This window comes from Bipolaris oryzae, assembly GCF_000523455.1.
Source record: "Bipolaris oryzae ATCC 44560 unplaced genomic scaffold scaffold_43, whole genome shotgun sequence".
In the NCBI taxonomy this organism is placed as follows: domain Eukaryota; kingdom Fungi; phylum Ascomycota; class Dothideomycetes; order Pleosporales; family Pleosporaceae; genus Bipolaris; species Bipolaris oryzae.
The window spans coordinates 75,978-101,012 of record NW_006911319.1 but is presented as its reverse complement, the minus strand read 5'-3'; the positions used below and the strand labels follow the sequence as shown (position 1 = coordinate 101,012).

The 25,035-nt window shown below is 50.9% G+C and overlaps 9 protein-coding genes across 9 annotated transcripts; 4 read left to right on the top strand and 5 right to left on the bottom strand.

The window, feature by feature from the left end:
- Nucleotides 1–193: 193 nt before the first annotated feature.
- COCMIDRAFT_92048 (uncharacterized protein) lies at nucleotides 194–445 on the top strand (the record flags this gene model as incomplete). Its single annotated transcript, XM_007688540.1, has 1 exon — nucleotides 194–445. One exon carries the CDS (start codon nucleotides 194–196, stop codon nucleotides 443–445), a length of 252 nt encoding a protein of 83 aa, XP_007686730.1.
- Nucleotides 446–1,156: 711 nt separating this feature from the next.
- On the top strand, nucleotides 1,157–2,413 carry COCMIDRAFT_4194 (uncharacterized protein; the record flags this gene model as incomplete). The annotated part of the gene is made up of 1 exon (XM_007688494.1): nucleotides 1,157–2,413. One exon carries the CDS (start codon nucleotides 1,157–1,159, stop codon nucleotides 2,411–2,413), a length of 1,257 nt encoding a protein of 418 aa, XP_007686684.1.
- Nucleotides 2,414–2,947: 534 nt separating this feature from the next.
- Nucleotides 2,948–3,764, bottom strand: COCMIDRAFT_4193 (uncharacterized protein; the record flags this gene model as incomplete). Its single annotated transcript, XM_007688493.1, has 2 exons — nucleotides 2,948–3,467; nucleotides 3,520–3,764. The coding sequence occupies 2 exons, from the start codon at nucleotides 3,762–3,764 to the stop codon at nucleotides 2,948–2,950; spliced, it is 765 nt and encodes a 254-aa protein (XP_007686683.1).
- A 408-nt stretch (nucleotides 3,765–4,172) lies between these two features.
- On the top strand, nucleotides 4,173–5,177 carry COCMIDRAFT_91864 (uncharacterized protein; the record flags this gene model as incomplete). The annotated part of the gene is made up of 1 exon (XM_007688539.1): nucleotides 4,173–5,177. One exon carries the CDS (start codon nucleotides 4,173–4,175, stop codon nucleotides 5,175–5,177), a length of 1,005 nt encoding a protein of 334 aa, XP_007686729.1.
- A 671-nt stretch (nucleotides 5,178–5,848) lies between these two features.
- Nucleotides 5,849–6,662, bottom strand: COCMIDRAFT_35636 (uncharacterized protein; the record flags this gene model as incomplete). The annotated part of the gene is made up of 2 exons (XM_007688519.1): nucleotides 5,849–5,955; nucleotides 6,014–6,662. 2 exons carry the CDS (start codon nucleotides 6,660–6,662, stop codon nucleotides 5,849–5,851), a joined length of 756 nt encoding a protein of 251 aa, XP_007686709.1.
- A 7,632-nt stretch (nucleotides 6,663–14,294) lies between these two features.
- COCMIDRAFT_91983 (uncharacterized protein) lies at nucleotides 14,295–15,277 on the bottom strand (the record flags this gene model as incomplete). Its single annotated transcript, XM_007688538.1, has 2 exons — nucleotides 14,295–15,097; nucleotides 15,193–15,277. 2 exons carry the CDS (start codon nucleotides 15,275–15,277, stop codon nucleotides 14,295–14,297), a joined length of 888 nt encoding a protein of 295 aa, XP_007686728.1.
- A 1,494-nt stretch (nucleotides 15,278–16,771) lies between these two features.
- Nucleotides 16,772–18,224, top strand: COCMIDRAFT_25245 (uncharacterized protein; the record flags this gene model as incomplete). The annotated part of the gene is made up of 5 exons (XM_007688504.1): nucleotides 16,772–16,939; nucleotides 16,970–17,074; nucleotides 17,128–17,318; nucleotides 17,374–17,568; nucleotides 17,621–18,224. The coding sequence occupies 5 exons, from the start codon at nucleotides 16,772–16,774 to the stop codon at nucleotides 18,222–18,224; spliced, it is 1,263 nt and encodes a 420-aa protein (XP_007686694.1).
- Nucleotides 18,225–18,424: 200 nt separating this feature from the next.
- On the bottom strand, nucleotides 18,425–20,191 carry COCMIDRAFT_91906 (uncharacterized protein; the record flags this gene model as incomplete). Its single annotated transcript, XM_007688537.1, has 4 exons — nucleotides 18,425–18,614; nucleotides 18,712–19,996; nucleotides 20,050–20,103; nucleotides 20,167–20,191. 4 exons carry the CDS (start codon nucleotides 20,189–20,191, stop codon nucleotides 18,425–18,427), a joined length of 1,554 nt encoding a protein of 517 aa, XP_007686727.1.
- Nucleotides 20,192–21,543: 1,352 nt separating this feature from the next.
- Nucleotides 21,544–23,895, bottom strand: COCMIDRAFT_91954 (uncharacterized protein; the record flags this gene model as incomplete). Its single annotated transcript, XM_007688536.1, has 5 exons — nucleotides 21,544–22,827; nucleotides 22,864–23,475; nucleotides 23,526–23,693; nucleotides 23,744–23,811; nucleotides 23,859–23,895. The coding sequence occupies 5 exons, from the start codon at nucleotides 23,893–23,895 to the stop codon at nucleotides 21,544–21,546; spliced, it is 2,169 nt and encodes a 722-aa protein (XP_007686726.1).
- Nucleotides 23,896–25,035: the final 1,140 nt, after the last annotated feature.

Here is a 25,035-nt window from a genome sequence, read left to right as displayed (position 1 = left end):
TGTATGTCATTTCCGAAAATGGCAACCACCTGACTCTTCGTGGTTGGTATTGCAGTAGGATACCACGTTGGAGTACTGCCGAGCGCGGGGGACCGCGGGGTAGGCATGACTATCCTTGATCCATGATGTGCTGACTAGCAGCCGTGAGGTCCGATTGGTATCATAGGTTGCATGCGGAGTTCTTTTTTGCGAGATGATGGGGACGGACCTGATGTGGAGCAGAAAACCGTACATTAGCCCGAAGTATGACGTCGCCAAGTTACATTCCGTGGTCGGTAGTAGGGAACAAGCATGCCTAGGTCCTGGTACAGAGATGCTTGGTATCAATAAAACGGCTCCAGAGCATCGGTCCGTACATGTACTGACTTCAGAAAACACGAAAACTATCACGACTCCATTTGGGAATGTAGCAACCATCTCCGTGACGTATGAGGAAAGGCGCTAAACCGTTTATGGTATAGATGAGGAACGCACCCTTCGCAGGTGAGAACGAAATTGACCAGTACTTTCAGAATCGCAATCGTCTCTGAAGACATCAGACACTGCAATAATAACGTCCATTCTGTACGCGACAAATCCAGCCCGACTACTACAACGACACCAAATACCAGGGACGAGTGAATTCACTACCCAACAGTTTTCCGAGCAGACGCCGAAATGAATTTCTACAGTACGCCCAGAATAGGCACAGCCTACATAGGCACTGGATGAACGATGGCTTAATATGTGGATACCGAGCCTAGATTCAATTCAAAACCGCAGTCATATCTTCTGGTGTAAGTCGCCACCGCCCAGCCACAGTACTCTCCGGCTATACGGCACGTGGGCAGCCTTACGAGGCTGTTCAGGCACACCACACGCCTTGGTGAAGAGAGCCCAAAGATCACGCGACTAAACAATGAGCCCACCCGCATGGCGATCCACCAATCTTGTTATCGCAGCGGCTCGTCTAACGGTCTGAAAGGATGCAGCCCAAGCTTTACTTACGTTGTGGCGCTTCAGGCAATAACAACACCAGTCTTGGTATCCCAAACAGGCCTCCTCGGGAACTTCGCAACTCGGCCCCTAGAAACATAAAAGAAGCGCGATCCCTGCAACTCATCACTATGTGGAGACCCAACAAACTTGCACATTTTCCGCCTCCCGTGTATTCGCCATGTCTGCCGACTTGCCCTCGTTTTGGTTTCCACCACCTGGACCGGCTCTGCCCCCATTGCCGGAGTCTACCCTGGAGCTCAAACCGCCTGAAGATGACCCACGCTTGAACGGTACCATCGAATATGTAGAATACTTACATTGGTACATGTACAACATACTTCAGAATGAGGAAAACTACCTGAACGGAAATTTTAGCTGGAATGAAAGTAATATCCACATGGGCGACGTCATAGTACCTGTGTCCAAAGCCCCGGAAAGGAATATATATGGCACAGAATACGACTGGGTAAGGGGGTGGGAGATGTGGTGCTTCAGATGTCCCTCAACCGTTGCCCCGGAGGAACCAGAGAGAGACCCAATAACTGGATACCCCTTTTGTGGCGAAAGCATCCTCAGTATGGAACCCTTGAGGTTTTTCTCTACTATGAAAAAGGAGCCAGAATTGGAAGTCCCCGTATCAACCGTCCCAGGTGCCGACAGTGTCATGGCGTGTGTAATTGAACAGCAGGTAAACCCAGAATGGTTCAGGGTCAGTTCAACTGCACCGCAATTAGGCCCCATCATAACCAAGCCCTTCATTGTATCCCGTAGCCTCAGAGATTCCGATTCAGGAGCACGATACCGCTACGACGAAGCCTTCCCCTGGGGCGTCCTCGATGACGCTCAAGCAACTCCCTCCCCATCATCTTATCCATCCTACCCAACCTCAACACCCACATCAACGACCGACTTCTGGGACTGGTACGACAGCTACACACCCACAAGCGTCAGCAACCCTTCCGTCAACCCCGCAGCCTTCACATCCAACAGCAAAGACAACGCTCCCTCCGCAGGCTTGATAATCGGCGTCCTCGTCCCCGTCGCTCTCATCATAGGCATCATCGCTTGTTTCGGCAAACGAGCACGCGCTAAGCAGCAAAAAACAACAGCAGCATCTGCACCACCTGTGAACATGAATCCCACCGCCGATGCCCATCGCCAAGCTGCTTTTGCTGCGCCAGCGACAGCGACGGTACAGGGGGATGGAGATGATATGCCGCCACCTGCCTACCACAAGGTCATTTCGAATGTAGAAAGGATGGATATTGAGCGCAGGATGCATGCGGAAGGAACAACGCCTGCTGGGTGGCCGCCAACGTACACGGATACACAGCATGCGGAGTCGACCGTTGTATCACCGCCTGACCCTGTTGCAAGTGTGCCTGGAACGAGCCGGGCGCCTTATCCGGCACTGCCTTCGTCGCCGACGCGGTAGCTGAGGTCAGAGATACGGTGTTTTGATCGAAACGGCTTGAAAGCTGCGATATGCAGATTGCATGCCGCGCACCCTTGTCCTAACTGGAAGGAAGAGGAGATTGGACTTACACTGCTATATTTATTAGCACTGTTATAGGTGTGTTCGTCCGCGTGCTCTACTGAGAGCAGCTGTGACACATGTGTGACGAAGGTCACATGGCCAGGATGGATTGGAGAAGAGGTTCGAATGATTGAATGAGATGACACAGATGGACTAGGAGGTCATAGGAAGATCTCAACTGAGTATCGTCAAGGTGGAGAGTGGCGATGAGATGATGGAGACGATGTATAATGTTTTAGATTTCTTATTCTGTGTCTTTTTTGGATAGATTGGAGGACACTTCTCGAGACTGTCAGTACCCATGAACTTTCATTGGTACAAGTGTCCATAAAGCTATGCTTTACGACCCGAGACATGGTGTCTCGCCATAGGGTATCATTTAGAAATTCAACTCATCATGTTCATTACATTGTTTGTTGTTTTGCCCAGCACCTAGCCAGTACGGTGGTACTTTTCTTCGTGCCCATCAGCTCCATTGACACCATTTGATCCATCGTCTGCCTCTTCCCTTGTCCTTACTGTGCCAGCACCTGGACCTAGCTCTTCCCCAATCACCATGCCCTTGAAGTTACCATCTTCATCGAGATACTCGTCCATGTTGTCCGCTGTAATCCAACCTGATGCACCAGGCGCTGTGTCATCCAGCACATTATCGCCCTCATCGTCACTAGCGTCTGGATCAGGATGAAGATCCGCACAAGTATTTAGCGCAGCGAAGAACTCGGGGATGCATGTGTCAGTAGGCTTCGTCGCGTACGATGGTGGTAGAACAGTAATCTCCAGCATACGAATATCGTCGTCTTCATTGACCGTTTCGGCGTCATTGAGTGAGATGTTCATGTACAGGGCTTCGATGGTCGACTTGTACTTCATTGTTGCGTGCAGAGCGAGAGATGGGTATGGAATGGACACGCCGATGGGAGAGAGGGTATTCTGAAACAGAATGAGATTTCTACGAAGTTGGTTAGCATAAGGCGTTGTTTATAGCGAGGAAAGAGACATACTCTGAAGAGACCCAAACGTCCACCCCATCTACCAAGTCCTCTTCTCCCTCACGTCTTGAACTGAATTTACTGAATGCAGGGTCTTGCTGGAGTTGATCGGCAGCAACAGATAGAGTCATGGCTTCATAGTGGGCATGAAGAACGGGCTTTGCGCCGAAGAAAGAAGCTGGCGTCTGCTGCTGGTGTTCTGAGAGCGGGGTGAAGTCGTCGGCCTTGGGCGGGCTGTCGAGATGTTGGAGTGACATTGTGAGATATTATGATGTTTGTGTTTCGTTTATGTATCCAGAACCAAATATGAAAAGAAGATCTCTGTGTATCAAGTGTTTATGAGCTGTTTGCCCGCAGAGAGACCAAAAAGTCGCGGGAGCTAGCTGAGCGTCATTGCCCCACCTCAGCCTTGGCAGGTACCAAATGCATTTCCGTCCTTTCCTCCGACTCAGCTCCTCCTACGCGTCGCAAGATGCGCAACTTTGTCGCATAATAGAAACACATCTAGAAACACATCCCCATAAATTCGATAATCTCCCTTTTCACTCGGATACCTCTCCATCCCACAATGCCTTGAGCACGTACCTCGATGAGCGGTGCCATCTAATCGCAGCCGTCCCAACACCTCGCAACATATCTCCCACCTTCACAACCACCACTACACCATGGCCTTCCCCACAAGCCCTACCGCCAAACTAACCGGCCACAACGGCATCGTCCACGCCGTCGCCTACTCCTCCGGATCCCAATCCTACATCCTAACCGGCTCCTCTGACCGCACCATCCGCCTCTACAACCCCAAGCACGCACCGCCCACCTCTGTCGCGCCCACCCAATCTGCACAGCGCCCCCCAGGTCTCGTAAACAAATACACAGCGCACGGCTACGAAATACTTTCCCTCGACGTGAACCACGCCAACGACAAGTTCGTCAGCACAGGAGGCGACAAGACCGTGTTCCTCTGGGATGTGCAAACCGCACAGACGGTGCGACGCTGGACAGGACACTCCGGACGCGTAAACCGCGGCGTCTTTGGCGGCGAGGGCGATAGCGTTGTTGTCAGTGCGAGTTTCGACGGCACAGTCCGCATCTGGGATGTGCGATCCAATGCCTACAAGCCCATTATGATGCTATCCGACGCCAAGGACAGCGTTTCCGACGTCGCCATTCACGATGCGGAGATTGTGGCGGCAAGTGTAGACGGACGAATCAGAAGCTATGACTTGAGAACTGGCATGTGCCAAGTTGATGTTATAGGACCTTCTTGTACGAGCTTGACTGTGAGTAAGAAGGGTACCGAAGTCCTTGTCAGCTCGCTTGATTCCTCGATCAGACTCATGGATCGGATTAATGGTGGACTCCTGAAAACGTACAAGCACGACGCTTTTGTGAATACGGAGTTGAGAGTCAGAAGTACACTTGGCTTGAACGATAGCGTTGTTGTGAGCGGTAGTGATAATGGCTTTGTGTTTGCATGGGATATGCTGCATGGAACTTGTCTGCACAAGTTCAAACACTCCGATATGACAGAGATCAGAGGATCACCGCCGACTTCGCTGGCAAAAGGCAAAAAGGATCTAGTGTCTGCTGTGGCGTTTTGCCAAACAAGACCTGAATGGTGTAGCGGGGGTGGCGACGGCAATGTCATTGTATGGGGTATGCCAAGTTAGGAGTTGCATGTATTGTACATGCACTGTTAGGATTTTCGCGATACCCTTGTTTAGACGGTCTCACCCGTATGCATAGTTACTAGCTTCCATGTACGTGTCGGTCTCTAGACTGCGATGTAGGGTCGTTACGTGGCCGTGCTAGTCGGTCGTGGTGAAGATCGTCAAGGGCGCATTCGTTGACTAACGAGAAACGATGGTGATTGCAAATTGTGTTACTAGCAGTTACACACCATGTGGAGAGAGCCTTTGTTCACTTTTTATATTTGTCGAAAGCAGCAAGAGAGTTGTATACTTCTGTAAGGAGATCAAACGTATATGAGCTATGCTTTATCCCAAATCCAACATGATACTGATGCAATCTGGTCAAGGAGACGTACGGAAGAAAAGATGAGAAAGAAAGTTGCTAATACTGAAGCAAACTAGGCGCATAATTCGTGACTTCGTAATGCCAACAGTTGTTGAGATCCTGTCTCCTGCTGAACAACCGCTATGAAAACGTATAGAAAGTGAGCAGTCTGAGGTGAAAGAAAAGTCAATAAAATATGCGAAAAGAGACACCTTGTATAACGAGATTGGAAAGCAACGGAAGAAAAGTCAAGAAACTGGTACGACACTCGCTTCGAAGCCAGACCTAGACTTGGAGAGTGTTTGGGGCGATCGGAAATTGACAACTAGTAATAATACCTGGCCGAGTGTCCCTGCTCATAAGCATGAAGTTCCTCGGCCGTGGTTGACTGACAGGTCAACACATGCACGACCACACCCCTTTCTGATTGTCCTATCGGCAAAAAGGTTAGCCAAACCCTGTGCGAGACCAAAAATCTGGCTTGACTCACTCCCATGACTGAATGCGCCGGGTGCTTCCCAGTTCCCGTCCCTAAACATTTGAGGCAGTCCGGTCCGCAAATCCTGTGGGCGTATAGTAAACGCGATGAGAGCAAGAAATATACCCAGCTCTCCTGCGAGACCTCCGTAACCTGGGCTATTTGACACCGGTGCACTCTCATAATATATATCAGGTAGCAGCCTCAGCCAATTCTGATTGCTTCTTCGACTGGCGACTGTACGGTGTTGTCCAGCATTACAAAGATACGAGTATTGAGAAAAGTGCCGAAAGTATAGAGGCTGCCAGGTGTTGGAGTGTCTGTAGGTGTCTGAGATGGTTGCGTCACCTTTGAGAACCCAAAACCCAAAACCCCCAATATAGAAGACTGAGTATGTGATGTATAGCTGAGCGTCTTGTGGAAGCTGTCCAATTTCACGAATTTGAGTTCCATCACAGTACCACCACATGCCGGTCACGCCTTCCATCACTCTCTTGACGGCTCCTGCTTCAAAGGCGGGTATCCCATGATGCCCACTGCTGTCGTACGTCTGTGGAGCGTTTGGGGTTTTGCGTATCTCGTCGACCCTGAACAAGTATCTTGGCTTTGATCTCGTGAGTGCCAAACCTAAAGGACTAACGGAATGTGAGTGGCTGACCATGATGGATATGTGTAGACCCGCGGGCTTGGATATGCTCGAGACCCACAATAAGGTGTGTGTGTGGCTGTGCTGTAAGTGCGCTTGCCCTGCTCTGTACTATGAGTCCCCTTCATCAGCAGACCGCTTTATCATTCATCTCCGCGATTGCGGCTCTGCGATCTTTCGGCTTTTGAGAAAAGCCATCCCAGTCAAAGGGTCAGACGACAAGCTCCTACATGACGATGACGCGGGATGGAAATCTGTACGAAGCCTCTGATAAGCTAGAAGTGTTGCCAAATATGCATGGCGCAGGATCATACATCGGCTGCATGCGATAGGAAGCCAGCTGTATTTCTCCTACCCCGCTGTTTGCCATCATTACCACGGGCGGCTGTAGCAAGTTGTCATATAGTTGTTTCATTTCGCGGGGAGACTAGTACGCCAGCGAATACTGTGCCAATAGTGCTTGAGAAGCCATCTTCGATATGAGTGGGATTGTAAGAGTATACAAGACGCGGATGTGGGCTTGGTAGCGTTTTCGTGGTAATCGGGTTCTCGTAGCTGTACAGCCTGTCAGCTGCAAGTTAGCAAAAAGCACTGGTGTCAGCTAGCCGGCTGGGCACCGCGTTCAATCAAGTCTCATAGCGTGCATGAGCAACATCCGACTGTGGCCGCCGGCTAACCAGCGGCTCGAAAGCCACAGCGCGTGCCCAAGTGAGCCGAAAGGTGGATCCATCCATGCAAAATGATGCAGGTTTGCTGTCCAGCACGGCAGTTGGCGTGAGATACCGGAGAGAACTGGTCCGTTGACAATTCAGCTAGAAAGATGCTCGAAATCGGGACATTTGCTATATCGCCCGGGATGCGAAGGATGATCCGGTCCCGAGAAGAAACACGCAAGGAAGTGGACTGGTCCCGTAGGTTGTATTTCCCACCTGACTAACGCACTCCGAGGAAACAGCGAACGTCTAACCACAATATTTTGATTCGTTCCATGTATAATAGGAGATTGGCAGTAAACCAATTGACTGTGCCTACCCCCTTCATACGGTCGCACGATTATCGCGATCGAGATATGCACGTGCTTGAGCGTGACAAGGAGCGAATGAGGGATGCGGCTCTGCGTGTGATGAGGGGTTATATGCCGGCGTAGAGGCACTACTAGCCAACATTCATGCGGGCGCTTATTGTATCGAGCGGCACTCGTGTCTGATTGTTTCCGTATACCTGGCGGTAATGCGACGCGTTTCCTGTAAGTTCTTTTTGATTTGGTCTTTTTGATACGAACTGAACCTGCTTCTAGTTTGCAAGACCGAGGGGCGTACGGGAATTAAGTAGGCGCTTGCAGGATTGGGCTGACGGTGCTAAGGCGGGTAGAGGACCTCCCCATGCATGGTTTGCCTTCTTTACTTCATGTCTCTTTATTCCGTACGGTTCTATTGGTGAGTTTGGTTAAAGCCGCTAATGGAAGCAACGGATGTGCTTCCCCTTGGTAGCGCCAGCAGACTGCTGATCGAGGCAGGTGTTTCTGCGACCTGCAGGATGGTGCACAAATCTTTCACCGGATTGCGAACCTGGCAGCTGAACAACCACCCTCAAGGCGATGAGTCTCGGCAGAAGAGGCGAGTGGAAACTCACCGGTCATGCCCTACGCTACAGGAAACGCTCGTCACAATCAAGGTCATGCGCCCACCGCCACTGCTGAAGGCCCAATCGAAAGAAGCAGTGCCCGTCAGCATCCGCACTGGAATCGAGGTCTGCCACAGTCTGTGCCGTAGGCGCGGCTGCTCTCGAATCCAGAGTCCAGTCAGATAAGGCACATCCAGACTACGACCCCGCACGCGTTGATCTCAACACAATTGTAGCCCAGACACAAGCTCGAGCAAGATCCTAGCAGATTTTGGCACCCGGAAAACCTGGCAAGCATGACTTTGTCATGGGGGACGTGTAGTGGAACATTAGGAAAAGGCTGCAGATTCCCGATGCCAAGCGAATCCTTGAGGCGTTGACTCCCGATGGCCACTTCGTTGATCATTCCAGCACACTTTTGGAGTTTTCAAGAGGCTTGATTTGGACTTGAGAATTCTTTCAGCTACTGAGTAAGCTTCCGGAAAGTCGGCTACGATGCGCCTTATGATGACAATATCGAAAACGCCTTCGGGATTACCGGCTGGAACTTTCAACCATGGTCTAACAACTAAGGAACTCGTCGATTGAAAACGCCATGACGCCAGTAGAGCCGAGTCACAACTAAACAGGCATGTCGTCAATAATCAAGAACAAGTATTAATGCACTTCGTCCTCTGGTAAGAAGGCCTGCGTGCAGATTGGGACGCTCTGGCAAATGGACACTGGTGATATGACAAGGTTAGTATGCACTTGCGCTTGCTCACGCAATTCTTGACATGACAAGCAAAGAAAGGTCTGATGGGAAAATAGACGGCTCAAGTGCCCACGGCCGAGATGATTAATGCCAATCGAGCGGCTTCTCAGCAGCACATCAAGATGGAAGCCGATCCCGAAAAACACGAATTGTGACACCATCAGGATTACCCATCTCGCGAGCATTCCAAAGGCCAAAGACCCCAGCCCGCCACTTTGTCACTGCCATCTCGCATCCAAAGGTCGGTCGAATGGCTCAGGACCTGGCAAGCAACTGCCGGGACGCGGGTATCGGCCGTACCGACGACATCTCGGGAGCTTATGTGGGGACACGGACCCAGGGGCGAATGAGCGTATGAGGCGTAGTCGAAAGGCTGGGAGAACCTGGAGGCCTGGCGCTAAGCGGCCGAGAGGGTTTGCGGCGTTGCAAACGATGACAAGTGAATGTATTGTGGCTCAACGCTGAGCGCGTCCAGATTTGGCTTGAGGCTTGTCCGAGGATGCTGATAACATGCGGAACATGAAGGAAAAGAGATGAATGAGGTCGAGTTTGGCATGCGGGAGCTAAGACTGGAAGGGCCAGATGACGGTTCTTTCCTTAAGGCAGATTCGGACGCCTTAGCCTCCTGGCCAATCACGAGTCGCACATGCCACGCACAACGTTTGCCTGATTCTGGTCCGCACAACGACACACGATCCTTCTCACGTCAGCAACAAAGGAAGATCCATTAAGCAACGACTTTGCAGGTAGCTCGTAGACTGCGGGTATTGTTCCATGTTCTTCTGCAAGGTAATCGTCCTCTTTTGCGGTCAGTGGGTATTTCTCCATTGCGATCGCGACTATACGCCCAGAATCATAAAACCCAGTTTTTGTGAAGTCTATGTGCATAAAGTATGTTCATAAGCGAAAATCCACTTAGGGAAATGACAACTTTTTACTATTCCACACGATCGTCCAATTTTGGTTTGTATCGATTAGACAATATCCGAAGCTTGGTTGACCTGTTCTTCGTCAAAACCTATCTCATAGAGAGACTGCTCTGATAGGACTCTTCCTTGTGACTATTCATCACTAAGCAGGATATGAAAACATGACGATATACTATTTAAATACGTAGAATCAGTTTCTGGTCAATATCGCAGGTTCTGCGCGATATCTATCTGAGGAGTGTGGGGATGATGTCCCAAGAAGCACCAGCACTGCAGAATATTACACGCTTCAAAAGATGAGCGTATTGTTTAAGAGCGCTCCAATAAGATTCAATACTTGTATTGGTAACCTTGAATAGAGGGCATGCATGTTTCGACAGCGAAGTTGCTTCATTATTCTCTTCTCACCTGACAGCTACTGGATATGGTTTCATATACCCTGCAGCTGTCGGATATAGCCAAGAATACACTAGCCCGAATACACAGCATCAACCCGATAATAATCGGGCATGATTTCGCACGCCCGACAACTGTCGGATGTTGTATAGTACCTCTATGTTTCTTAATCAGTTCAGTGTGTCTAGCGGCCGCCGTTGGAGACAAAGCGTGGGTTTCTGATCACGACAGCTTTGAGCTAAATCTGGCCTACCAATGGCTAGTATGACCACAAGGTACTAAGAACGCAGAACTCAACCAGACCCCTCATACCAACGGCTTCGAGAACGAAGGTATCATTCCTTAGTAACGTCGTATGGCCATCAGTCTCTTCATCATCTTTTAAATAGATACAAGAAGCTCAAATCATAAACATATATCGAGAACGGTAACTCATATCAAAGTCCTATACTTTGAAATCTTTTAGAATAGCCTAGGATAATTGATGTGTTTGTTGAGCTTCAATAAACACATACCACTTTTCGCAGATGAAGCAACGTCCTCTACGGATTCCTGCTTTAATTTTAATTCAAGGATAGATTCGCAACATCAAATCCTTTCAAATCATCATATCCCTCAATACGACACCCTAACCGCTCCCAAAACACCACCGCCCCCATCTTCAACTACTCCACATCCGCAAAATTCCCTTCACGGCACTCTCGCACAATCCCACCCACATTCTCTGCCTCAAGTAGCAGCCACTCCTTCTGCAGGGTCATCATCGCAAATTCCTATCCCGATCTACCTGAGCGATTTCCCGCCCAGAGTCCAGTCATGAGCTTTGTACACTTCATACCCGTACAGGAACAAGCCAGTCTGTATGCTCTATTGACATTGATGCTTAAGCGTATGGAAAAACTCGCCAGGAGAGCGAGTGTCGTGGTGTCAGACGCCATTAGTACGCCTTCGGAATCTAGCGCTTACGAATTCGATGAGTGATAGGGGTAGTCGGGGGTCTAAAGAGAGCCAGCAGTCCTTGAGGCTGAGATCGCTTGAGATGGTTTCGTTTGCGTGGATGAAAGATGGTTCGGGGATAACTTGAAGTGCCCACTGGTACATGAAAGGCTGGCGTGAGGTGAAGATGCGGCTGAACGCTACTTTCAAGGGCCCGCTGTACATGGCAGTTCTGTTTTGCTGAATGAAATCAGTCACTGGCGACCCTAAAGGTTTTACGAGCACGGAGATTGCGGTATATGGGTCACGACGCCAGCTGTCGTCTAGTGAGCCATCAGATTCATGGATGTACTCCTGAGAATTACTGAGTCCTCGTCAAGCTACAGTGCTGCAACCAGGTCTAGATCGGCGCTGTAGCCAGACACACCCACAGGGATGAGAGGGGAACGCTTGTCCGTATTAGACGAATTGAGCCAGATTCAGTGGATTTTTTTCACCATTTTTAGTCAATTCGGTAGGTAAATTGGAGCTGGAGATAAACTCTGAGGAGTTTGAATACTGCATGCGACACAGCTCACGCGAACGAAAATTTAGTAGTCCAGTAACGTGTTGATTAACAACTGAGTGGTTTAACGTCAGAGTGCCTTGCCTGTCGTTTACAAAGACTAGGAACCACGGCGATGCTACCATAAAATCGCTAGACCATGGGCATTTTTGATCATGAGTGGTTTTCATGTTCGATCGAGTTAAGAAGGCGTTTGTATTAGTAGCGCATTTGTCAAATGCCCACCATCATTATCTTTAAGAAAATAAGCATGCGCTTGTATGTCTAATTTTTACGATCGATTGCACGATTTTTTCCCCCAAGAACCGCTCTGCTGATTCGTACGAGCACCATAGTCATCTTGAATCGGCAATTTTGATATCAAGATTAAGTCAAATGTCGAGAGAGGCCCGCAATTCAACTCCTCAGTTGTTGTCTACCAACATGAAGTGAAAAGGCGTGTCTCTATCTCCATTAATTGTCAATAGGGCATCTAGGTAGTGGGAGGGCGAGCGTTGTAGTGCAAATACCGCTCTAAATACTATCTAACCGTTATCAGCAAAAGCTCCTCGCGCTATCTTGTATATGCCTGCTCACAAGACTACCCTGTTTCTTATAATTCTCATTTTATATCATTAGTCGGTTATATAATTTCGCCATCGCCGACTATAACCGTCTGTTAGATAGTTCGCTTATTGTCACTAGAGCATGTTATTCCAGAACGTTCTCGAAAATCTGCCGAAGACCATGACCTAGCAATGAAGGCCAATAATACCTGTAGTAAAGCCGATCGTGGTCTTTTTCCAATAACATGTATCTGTTAATGCTTCGTAGAATGCGCACAGATGTTTTCGGGGAACTAGCCTTGTTTGTTAATAAAGATATCACTCGATGGGCTGTTCAAGACGACTAGTCTCAATCCTCGATCACGTCACTCAACAATCTGTCCAACTGTACAATGGCCGTTATGGGCACCCGAGCATATTATGTTTAGATTCACGGCTATCTCGGTTGTCTGCCTCCATTATAGACCATGTGCATTTGCTTACTCGTTATCCAGATCCACACATCTTCAAGGCATGATTGCCATGGTGTCCACAATGGAGAATCAAGGAGCTGCGTTACTATCCATGCCAGATCTCGATGCACCATGACTCTGAGACACACAGCGAAACAAACCTCCCACGTAAGCGACAATTGTTTGGAATTATCGCATCCTACATGCAAGTCAGATCACTAGGGATAAATAACAACAGCAGAGCCAACTCGCAAGCGACGCAAACTGCAGATCCTCGCAACCACCAATTTATCCAAGGCAAGAAAAGGCGAACGCCAACCCAACACCTCCCTTTCTCATCTAACCCCCGAAACACCATGCTTGCAACTCAAGACAAACAGTAACATCCCCCTCCAACGCACGCGCCACCAGCCCGATGATACGTAACCCCACGCGACGCAACACCGCAACACCGCAACCCGCCGTGCCGCCCCCTCGCATTGCGCGATATGACCAGCTTCTGCACCGAGAGAGCTCAAAAAATGCACAAGTATAAACGGACGGGATCTGCACATATATGACTAAGAATTTTACCCACCCTACGCCCCAGATAAGGAAAGTATGTTACCCACCGGGGCGGGAAGAACAACGAAGTCCCGAAGGATGCTGGTATCCGAGACGATGATTCGTTGCGGAGGAAAATAAAAAACGGGGTACTATAGGCAGGGGTGTGGAGAACTATTACTATGGTCCTTGTTAGCCGCCGCGCGCCTGTTGTCGTTGACGTTGTCGCTATGCTGGGCTGCCGCTGTCAATGTGTCAGGAGGTAAAAAACCTCCCCCCCCTCGTTGGTTAATTTAAAATTTCCGAATAGGGATTCTGGACCAAAAATCTCAATGGCAAAAGTCAGCACAGCAACAAATCCTACTTATGATTTCGTTCCGAGGAGGGTAAAGTCGGCAGTCGGCAAGTGGAGAGAGAGAGAGAGAGAGAGGGGGGGGATCTTCCAAACAGGAAATTCGACACTACGTAGGATGCAACTGTAGTCGAGAACTCTACTAGTCTGTTTCGCATTGGGGACCGAATGAAGTGACAACCACGGGTAAAGCATGTGACAAGGCGGCGCATATATGTGTGTAAGGTATGCTCAACGTCACCCTTGCAAAAGAAATACGTATGGGACACACACCCACACCCACGCTGGCGGGACCGCAAGATGGCCCGAGACAAGGGGACGGCGCAGACGGGGGGGGGCTGACCATCGACAATCAGGAAGAGAGGTCGCGTGGATCGGGTATTTTGAATGGCGAAAATGGTGAGACAAATGGTAGAACTGGGCATTTGTCCGTTTAAGGCAAAAGGTCTTCTTGGTAACAGTAGATCCTTTCGAGAAAAAGGAGAGGTCAAGGAGGGAGAGAAATTCGTATTATTATTTTTTTCAAGTAGTTAATCATTTAGGCCACATTATTTATCGTACAAACGCTCCACCGCCACTGGCACCGAGCTGGTTGCCCGTCATCCATCCACTCTCAGGTAGACAGACGATTCCGACGATGCCAGCCACTTCCTCCAAGGTGCCTGGGCGACCACCAATCTCACCCGCTAGCCTGAGCATATCTTCAGAGTCCACACCAGGGCGTTCCTTGGCCAGCGGGATCAAGGCGTTGTACGCTCTCAGTGCTTGCCTTGGGGCTTCGGGGAGTCCGTTGAGGAGACCAGTGTCCATGGGACCAGGAGAGACGCTGTTGACGGTGCAGCGCTCGGCGAGCTCACGTGCCCAGACGCGGGTCATGGCCTCAATGGCACCCTTGGTTCCAGCGTAGGAAGTCTGCTGGATAAGACCCCATGTTGTGGTTGCAGATGAGATGTTGACGATTCTGCCTGATCGATCATGGGGGAGGTAAGGGAACGCTGCCTTGATAAGGAGCGCGGGTGCTTTGCAGTTGAGGTTGAATGTCTGGTCCCATAGCTCGATGTCAAGCTCTTGGATGGGCTGAGAGTTCACGAGTGCCGCGTTGTTGATGATGATGTCGATCTGGAAGCTAGGGGTTGCAGAGGGATCGGTGAAGTGCTTCTTTGCGGCCTCGACAAGGGCTGCAGGGGCCGAGGGATCAAGCAGGTCAGCACGCACAGGGACCGCCTTCACGTTGTATGTTTTGGATAGATGAGCTGCGAGATCAGCAGCAGTCTGATCTGAAGCCGAAGTAGCGTAGTTGATGACCACGTTTGCACCACGTTCGGCAAGGTGTTTTGCGACTGCGGCGCCGAAACCTAAAGTGAGGGAGAGTCTGTCAGTGCTTGATCTCACGAAACACATCGTCATAGAAAAGATGACATCGGCGACTTTACAGTCAAGTAGTACTTACTCCTGGAAGATCCAGTGACAATGGCAAGTTTGCCTTCGAATACCCTAGCGGGTACCGTGGCTTCAATAGTCCTTGCTGGTGCCATACTGTCGGGTTTTTCGTAGAAGTTTTGTAGGGGTTAAATGGATTTAGTCTTAGAATTGAACAAGGTTGGATATGTACTTGGGGATTGGGAAGAGGAGGAAGGCTGCACGAAACACGCCGTTATGTAGTATCGGACCTATCTTTCAGCGGTAGCAACTGACAGTATCAACCTCCGCTTGACAACCTCGACTAGCAACTGTAGCGGGGAACCCTTGACTTGATAAAACCGTTAGAGTAGGGACTAGGATCGGATTAGTACAACCCTGATGTGGAGTCGGACGCCTGGTCTCGCCTCGATCGGGGCGGTGAAGATTTTCATTTCGCTCCAACGGGGCCGCAAAAGGGAGGATTGGCCGAGGAAATGCCTAATATCGTATGATAAAATACGTGGTGAGTTACTTGACAAAACAAGGATGATGACGCAACTGTTGGCCGAAATCCTTCGGGAGGGATTACATCGAATTATATTGCAAGCAATAACTATCTGGGGTTGCGTAGAGAAATTGTTCGCGAATAGAATGGAGGATTGGGAAATGCATATTCTTGCCAATGTCCTGACATGTGCCGATACAACACATCAATTCCTTGGCAAGGGAATCCCGTCTTGCATACTCAAACACAGCCTTGCGCGTGCACGTGTGCTAGTGCGAAGATATGCAAGCAGACGTAACCCTCGAGGCGAGTGGGTTTTTGGTATTTAGGAAAAGCGCACGAACTACTTACCTCGTTCGGCGGCAGTACTTACATCCAAGCCCCCTACTCAGAAATGTTGACAGGCAAGCATACACCTGCTATCATGGTACGAAGCGGTGGACAATGTGATAAGAAATCTGGCAATGTCTTCGGACCTATGGTGTTACTACGATTCATGGGCAAAATGGTCGCGACGTCGAGACGAGAGGCATACCTTCCATAAACGCCCTTAGCTTGAGACGGAGACGGAGAGAACTCCTATTGGACTGGAAATGTTGTTCGAGAATGGGATGCGAAAAATCTTTCCGTCGTGAGGCTCGTTTCAAGTGGAATGCCCACCGTGAAGTGGGTCGGGGAATGTATGCCGCCGCGCGTAATGCCGGCACTACTATCGGAACGGAAGTGGCTCAAACTAGCGAACATCCCGTGCCAGCGTCTTCAAGTATTCATCCTCGACGGCACAACTCCGGTTCCAAGGATCGGCACAACAGAGAGACTGTTGTGACTAAGGCTATACGGCGTTGGCGTACCAGGGCGATGGAACCGAGATGTAAACGGGCTGCCCGTTCCATGTGCGGCTCATAGCAGAATGCATCAATGGACTCCAGCACACGGATATCATACGTGATGCCTCAGGCACCGCCCTTGTGCAAATTCCCTTGCATCCCTTTATTTTCTCCACAGACCCCACGACCTGCAGGACAATAAGTCTAGTCCACTCAATCGTCGCGGTTCATAACAGTTGGCTGGCCCATCTGACATTTGTATTCACCTGTGAGGACCGTAGAACGACGCAGTCACCATGGCGCCGACATCCTATCCCATGGCTCTGGCCGTCTTGGTCCCGCTTCCTTTTGATATAATTTCTACTGTTCTGCGGTTCTGGATACGGACAAAGAGGAATGCGTGGGGTCCCGATGACTGGGCCATGTTGATCAACATTGTAAGGGCTCTGGATCCACAATCTTGTGTGCGTGCAACTTGACTGACACTGATACAGCCCTTTTGGAGTGTAAGCACAATTGCCACCCTTGGGATGGCATGGAGTGGTGTTGGACAATATGATGCCACACTTACACAGTCTCAATACATGAACTCCTTGAGGGTATGTTTCTCTCCCCTATTCGCTCAGTCAGCAATGTAGTAATCAGTGAACAGTGGTTCTACGTCTTCCAGGAACCATGGTGTTTTACCCTCATTACTATCAAGTGCAGTATCGGATTTGCTCTGATTCGAATTGCAAGCGGCAAGAAATGGATTGAATATGTCATCTACATTAGCATGCTTTCTTGCTTCGTCGTCATGGGTGGTACAGGCATGTACTTGTTCTTCCAGTGCATGCCAGTGCAGTGAGTAGTCATGAATCACTCAAAGGGATCCAATGAGTACTAATACATAATCCAGGAAGAACTGGGACACAAAAGTCGAAGGCTACTGCCGCGAGCGCAGCACGCAAACTATCCTCTCCTACGCCGTAGCCGCAGTATCCATCTCGACAGACTGGATCTTCGCCACGCTCCCCATCTTCCTCCTCTGGGACGTTCAACTCGACTGGCGCGTCAAAGGCGGCGTAATGGGTATGTTGGGTCTCGGAATCTTGTAAGTCCATCCCATCCACACTCAACCCCCTCAAACTAACTCTCAACCACAGCGCCTCCATCGCCCCCATCGTCCGCCTAAAATACCTCATCGGCCTCAACGACGCCTCCCGCCTCCTCCAAAACCTCAGCGCAATCCTCGCCTGGGCCACCGCCGAAATGAACGTCGGCATGTTCGTCGCCAACCTCCCCGCCTGCCACCCCTTACTCAAACACGCCATTGCGCGCTTCTCCACCTGGTCCGGCAGCAACTCGCGCTCCTACTCCTCCGGCATCTTCGGTTCCAAAAAACCCCACCCGGGTGGCCCTTCCGCCAGCAACGCCATCGACTCCAAAAACAAGTGGCTGGAACTCGACGATCAGCAGCAACAGCAACGCCCAGAGTCGTCCCGTACGCGGAATTATCTGAGTAACAAGGGCAAGGGGACAGGGGTGGAGACGAAGATATATGGGGATCTAGAGGATTACGGGAGTGAGGAGAGTTTGGATGCGCGGGACGATGGGAGTCAGAAGAGGATTGTCAAGAAGCCGAGTTTGGATGGGTTGCAGGTTAATGTGCAAAAGGACTTTCGGGTCGAGGTTAGTGAGAGGTTCGATCAGAGGGGGAGAGGCAGGGGGAAGGAGGACGCGGATAGAGTGCAGGCGGATAGGGTATAGAGAGGGTCGGCTGGATCGATCGCGGGGGGTGGGGGTTAATGTTTAAGATGAAAGAATCAAAAGTAACAAATATACATGTATGATATTAGGTATTTACAGCATGTACCTGTGTGAGCGGAGACCCTTGTACTTTCTAGTGAGACGGTGATGGTGATATTTAGGGGCTAGGTATTCTAGCTTGGTGAGTAGTAGTACTCGAACTATCTCGGTGCTCGCCCGTTGTAATTCACCCCAGGCACAGCAGTATAATTCCCAAAACAATCATACTCGAAATCAATCTCTGCACTCCTCTTCTTGAGCACCTCGACCACATTGTCGAAGGAGCAAAGTCCATCCACGTCCTTGGGACATCCAGGATGGGACTCATGGATTGGGACAACAGCGTCATTCCTACACGTATTCATTAGCGAAAAAATCTCTAGTTTGGCCAAATAAGGCCCCCTTGGGCAAAGGTGGACAAAAAGGGGAGGAGGGGGGAAGAACTTACACAACAAACCTAACCTGCTTCCCCGGCGTCCTCCCCTTACACTCAAGCACCTGCGTAGTAAAATGCGTCGCAAACGGCACTAGTTTACTCGCAACAAACGTATTACTGCCCTCATTCCCCTTCTTACTTAACGGTTCCCCTTTAAACAACGCAGTCAGGTTAAACGCGGTAAGCACATCTAGCACCACAACTTCATGCGTCGCATCCGCATAGATACTCTGGTCCAGCGGGAAATAAGTCGACGTATTATCAAACGTTTCGTTCAGTGCTGAGTTCGGCGAAGGGAAGGTATGAGTGAAGCGCGCAATGTATTCATCGAGATAACCCTTTCCCTGTGCAGCGGAGACGGGGGAGCCGGGCCCGTTGTTGTAGTAGAAGGAGAGGTCGAAGTAGTATTCGTAGTTTATGAAGTCTTGTTCGCTGAATAGGGCGCAGAAGGGGGAGGAGCCCAAGGCGTGGGTTTCGTAGGAGCAGAGTTGGAGCATGGAGATTGCGTCGGATGGAGTCAAGGTAATGCCGTGGGCTTGGGATTGGAGGCGCGCGAGCGTGGCGTTAAAGGCGTTGGTAGCGAATTCAAGGGCGACGGTGCTGCCGATGCTGCCACGAGAGGCGATGTTGGAGTTGTTGCAGATTTCGTAGGGGGCGCCGGAGTTGTTGAGGCCGCGGGTTTCGACGAGGATTTCGATGTTGACTTGGTTGAGGTATTCAGGGACACCGAAGAAGCCCGCGGCGAAGTTTTCGGCTGTGTGAACCATGCGGTCTTGACTTTGGGTTCGGAACACTGGTATCTTTCCGGATTGGGTGAAGTTGTTGAGGAGGTGGCCGTACAGCTGGCGGTACTCGACTCCTAGCATGAAGTTTTGGCTGCGACCGAATGGTGTAAGTAGTTCAGCACCTAGCTTGTACCTCCAATTGCTCAAGAAGGTGAGTTCTCCAGAGAATGAAAGTCCGGTTTTAGTGGCATTGGAGAGTTTCGAGGCGAATTTTGCTGGCGCGGCGTCGCTGGTGGGATACCTGGCTCCATGACGGTACAGCAGATGCATTTGCGTAACATCGCATCCCTCAGGAATCAGAGGACTAGCATCTGGCAACCCATAATCGGCGCTGCGAACAGAATACCATGGACTGAGATTGCCCCAATACTTTGCAATGTCAAAGTCAGGAGACTGAGACCCGCTTCCATGCGGCTGGGGCTTGACCAGCGGCCATGAAAACGCAGCCTGGTCATTATACGGATAAGACGGCGCAGTCTCGATAGCATTAGGCTCAACTCCAGTCGGCGTCGCTGCATGTCGTGTTAGTCTTTGCTCTTCTTGCTATGTCATGGAGTATACTCACGTCCAGGAAACCCAACCACCTCCTCTGGCGGAAAAAGCGACGGATCAGCCTGAGCTAAAGGACACACACAATTAGCATCTTTCACTTCCCAGTCAAACCAAGCAAGAAAAAACTTACTCCCAGAAGGCGGATACACATCCATCGTACTCCTTCCCACATCCTCCGCCGCCGAAACCGTCGTCGTAGCCGAAGACGTCGAAGGCGGCGCCGCACCAACCCCCGCAACAACCAACGCAACAACTCCACCCCATCTCATTTGCATCTTCATCTTCATCTCCTCTCTTAACTCTTTACCAGCCTTATCTCTCTCGTCTCTTTCGCACGCAGAAGCCCACTTAACAATACTCGCAACCAAAAAAAGAAATACCAAGCACACCAAGCTTTTGCCGCCGAGCTCACGGTTGATTAAAAAAAAAAGCTTGACTACAGCAGCCACCTTTAATAACCCACCCCCCCACTGCTCTTGCTTACTATGTATATACTTTCCTAACACGGAATTGTTTTCTTTTGGACAGGTACGTAAGGCTACCTGCTTCGTAGCACTTGTAGCCAATCAGGGGCGAGTATACAAGCACATGTTTGGTGTTAGCAAGGCTGGCGGATGGGCGTGGAAGCAGGGGGGGGAAGCCGCTGACGTCTACGGGAGATGTTTGGGGTAAGCGGGAAGGGGACGGTTGGAGAAGGAGAAGAGGGGGGGGGAGGGGGTTGGGATTGGGTGGTTGGGAGATATCTTTTTATTTTTTTTGCTTCCGCGGTGTTTATTTAGAAGCTACGGGAGGAGTTAATTTCGTCGCTGGGTATGCCGCAGTTCCCGAGATGAGGGATTCTGAGAGAGAGAGAGCAGTTTAGAGTGAGGTTTGGATGATGCTCTTACTTGTTTCTTTTCCTTTTTTCTAAGCATAGATATCAAGGAAAAAAACGATTTGTACAAGACAAGATCTGGGGAAGCGGAGCAAGTGGAAAAGCAACTACGTGGGGGGCGGGGGGCGCAGAACACACAACGTATCGATTCGAGCTAAGCATTGAACTTACCCCAGCCACTGCAGATCGCAACGAGTCGTAGTCAGGATGAAGAAAACCACAATGGCGGCATTTTAATTAGAAAGGACCTAGAAATCTGGTTTATACAGTAAAAGAAATATTTGAAATCATGCCCTTGACCCCAATTCGAATGCCTTCATTCGTGAACCGAAAAGAAAATCCCCAAGAAAAACACCTATACCAATGCCTTGACCAGGGCAGCCCAACGGTGTGTCCTCGTTAAAATCTCATAACCCAGAGTCATGAGCCGCTATCATCAGGTCGTTAACGAGTTCCCGTCGTACTACGCCAAAAGGAACAGAAGATTGCGCCGCTTTTTCTCGCAATTTGATGTCGTATGGAAAAGATACCAGGGAAACACAGAACAAAAAAAGTAGAGCCGACAAGACAGAGTCGGTCCAGGCAGTCATCTACAAGGTCTAGCGTCTACTAGTGACGCGTAGAAGAAAACGTCTAAGCAACGGGCCAGCGGGCACGTAAGCCTTGAGTCCATTGGCCATAGAGAATGTCAGCAAGCAGCGCTTGCTGCTCCATACCAGGCTCGACGTAGCCTGGTAGCTTCTTTTCATCAAAAGCCTCAATAGCCTCAGCACTAAAGCCCTTTTCGCCAACGACAAGTGCGCTTTGGGGACGTTTGTGGGATTTGAGTTGCGGAGACTTCTTTGCGGGTTTCAGTGCTTTGATTGGAGAGCCACCGCTCATGGGTGTTGCCGGAGTAGAGGGGGCGCGTTCATAGTCTTCTGAACCTTTACTGTCTGTTGTTGAGATGGATGTGTTCGAAGTGCTGGGGCGGATTCGACTGGTTCCTGACCCGTGCACAGTAGTACCTCCTAGGCTGATCTCACTGGTCTTCGTGTTGTGCCTGTAGGGTGATTGTGATGACGAGACCTGAATGCCGAGTGCTGAGGCAAGCTTCGTATCGTTCTTCAGACGATCGACAATGTTCTTGAGAAGCATAAACTCTCCATGTGGGTCGACTTCATCGAGATGCTGCCACGCCTGAGCGACGCGACCAATCGCATCCCGCTGACGAGGTGATGCAGTGTCTGCATGTGCTTCCTGGAATACCGAATCCAAGACTTTGCTGTAGGCCCGTCGACCGTACAGCGCATCCTTGGTGATAGGCATATGCGCATTATCGGGACTGGGTGGCTCGTTCTCATTGTTGAAATCGAGTGGATGGTTAGAGTTTGGTGGAGACGGCCGGAAAGTGCGGGCTTCGGGGTTTGGATGGAATGACTGGTTGCCCTGGCTGGTTTGTTCGTTTGCGTTGTTTGAGCGTGCTGGAGCACGACGCTCATCTGACGAAACGCGTTTAAAGTGCCGTACAGTCGATGGGGAGTTGCCAAATGTGAGGTCTACGCCTAGTGGCTGCTTGCTGGCGGTACTGGCATTGGTAACGTTGCTGAGATTGCTAGGCTGGCCAATGTTGCTAACTCGGCGGGCAGTTGGTGTGTTACCAGAAGGAACTCGCAATGCCGTGACTTGAGACTGTGGTCGAGGGGGGGTCCGACGACGTGTTGACGCTGGTGACTCTGTGACGTCACCCAACGGTGCTGCGTTGAGGTCCATGCGCTGCATACCGCTCTGTGCTTCATCCACGGCGGTGGGTATCCGAGTGGACTTCCGTTGCAATTGCTTCATGGGTTGTCGTGGCGCCACCGTTCCGCGCTTGACTGTGTCGAAGTCCCATGCATCGTCATCTTCGGCTTTGGCGGAAAAGTCAACCCTGCAAAGCTATTAGCATTTTCTTGAGAGAATTTGAGTATGTACTGACATTGTCTCTTCATAGTACTTGCGCTGAGACGCCGCCTGCTGCTCCCTCTGAGCGTCCCACATCTGCTTGCGCTCAACGAGCTCGCGAAGGGCTTCAACCTTGCCTGCTCGCTGAATGAAGCGATGCTTCAACAGTTCCTTGGCTGATGCACGTCGATCGGGATCCTTGACCAGGCATTGAGCGATAAAGTCTTTGAAATCCTTGCTCCAGTGGTCGCCCTCTAGCCTAGGTGCCGGATTTTTGGGAATCGTAAAGAGCACCTTCATGGGATGCGATCCTGCATGTGGAGGTGCGCCCTCTGCCAACTCCATGGCGGTAATGCCCAAGGACCAAATGTCGGCTCTAAAGTCGTAGCCAGCCTCTTGGATCACTTCCGGAGCCATCCAGAACGGGGTGCCGACAAAGGTCATGCGTTGGGATTTCATGTTGGTGAGTTGAGCGGCAACACCAAAGTCGGCCAGCTTGACCTTGCCTTGATCGGTAAGAAGGACATTGGCGGCTTTGATGTCACGATGAATTTTGCCGGACGAGTGGAGGTAGTCGAGTCCGAGGAGAAGTTCTCGACATGTAATGGCAATGTGTGCTTCGCTGAAAGTTCCGGGAGCCAACTACTCAAATCAGTCAAGAAATTGATGGGGGGTTATGTGGTTGAGCATACCAAGTCGGCAGCCGACCCTCCGCCCAGGTACTCCATGACGATCCATAGCTTGACGCCCTTGACGAAGCTGGTCTTGTACTCGGTGACGTAGGGGCTGTGACAAGTGCTCAGGAGCGAGATCTCTGCCTGGATATCGGCCAGCTCTTCGGTGCTGTCTTCGAGGTCGATCTACGGGGGATGAGTATGGGGGATCGGCCGGGGTAGAAGTGGATGCATACGTGTTTGATGGCCACAGTCTCGCCGGTGGTCTTGTCGATTGCCTTGAAGACCTTGCCGAAGCTCCCGCCTGTAGCATGGTCAGCGATTGTGGATAGTGCAGGGGATAATACGCACTGCCCAGCTCCTCCATGACCTGGTAGCCCTCGGCCATGGTAGGCGACATTTTGCGTGGTCGTGAGCTGCGAGGTGAAGTGGCGGTAAGACAAGTCGCAGGACGAGGGCAGGGCGCGCACGGCGAGCGGATCCAGGAGGAAATGGCAGATAGTAATAGGGTGCGGGATGGGATGGTACTACATGTCCGCGGCGACGGTTGGTGGTGGTGTATATCCACCGGAGCGCAGGGTCCCCAGCCCTGCCATCGCCGAGGCAACGAGCTCGCCTCCATCAACAAACGCACAACCCCCCACCATGACGTTGGTCTGGTATTGCGACGAACACGGAGCCGCAGGGCACCCAAGCTGAAGCCGCCACAAAACCAAATTGAATGACGGCGTTGCAATGCGACTGAATTAGCAGAGCCAATGTCGGAACGCGACTTCGCGCCAGGCTAGCAGCCGAAGAAGAGCAGCGGGTTCCTGGCCAGCAAGACGGCGGGTACACCATCTCGATGGCTGACTATCCGCCCTGCATAAGCTCCACAACCAACGGGTAAGTAGTGGCAGCGGAGGTGGTGGCATCAACGTTGAGCCCCCCCATGGCGGGCTTCTCGTTGCCAGTTGCATGTGCGGGCGGATGGGAGGCCTTGGGCGGGCCGCTTTGGGAGTGCCGACGCGGGATGCTTTTTGGGTTGGCGTGGAGGAGAGAGCATGGCGACGCGGTTGCCAGGACAAAAAGACGCCTTACTGGGCAGCGCGAGCGGCAGCGCATCAACCATGACATTCCGTCACATGGGATGGCGGTCCAGAGCACCTTGGGCAGACAGCGTGTTTCAGGGCAGGACGGGCAGTGGTTGTGCGCCCGCGGCTGGCAACCATGGTTGTGCTGGTCTCACGAGGCGCGAATAGCCTCACCCGACAGGCATCATGTGTATGAATGCTTGGTCTACACCTACGCTCGTGACATGCACTCGTTCTCACCGCAACAAGACGACGGACAGGATACGGACAGAGACACACAGGCACGTCCACAGTAGCGCTGCTGTTGCTGCATCCAGGGGCTTCTTTTTTCTCTCTCAATGGTCGAATTACGTGGCCTGGCCCCTCATTTCCGAAGATGCCAATCCAATCCAATCCGTCCATGGATGCGTCCATGGATGGTATTATGCCAGGCACGGCGTATATGCAAACAGGTG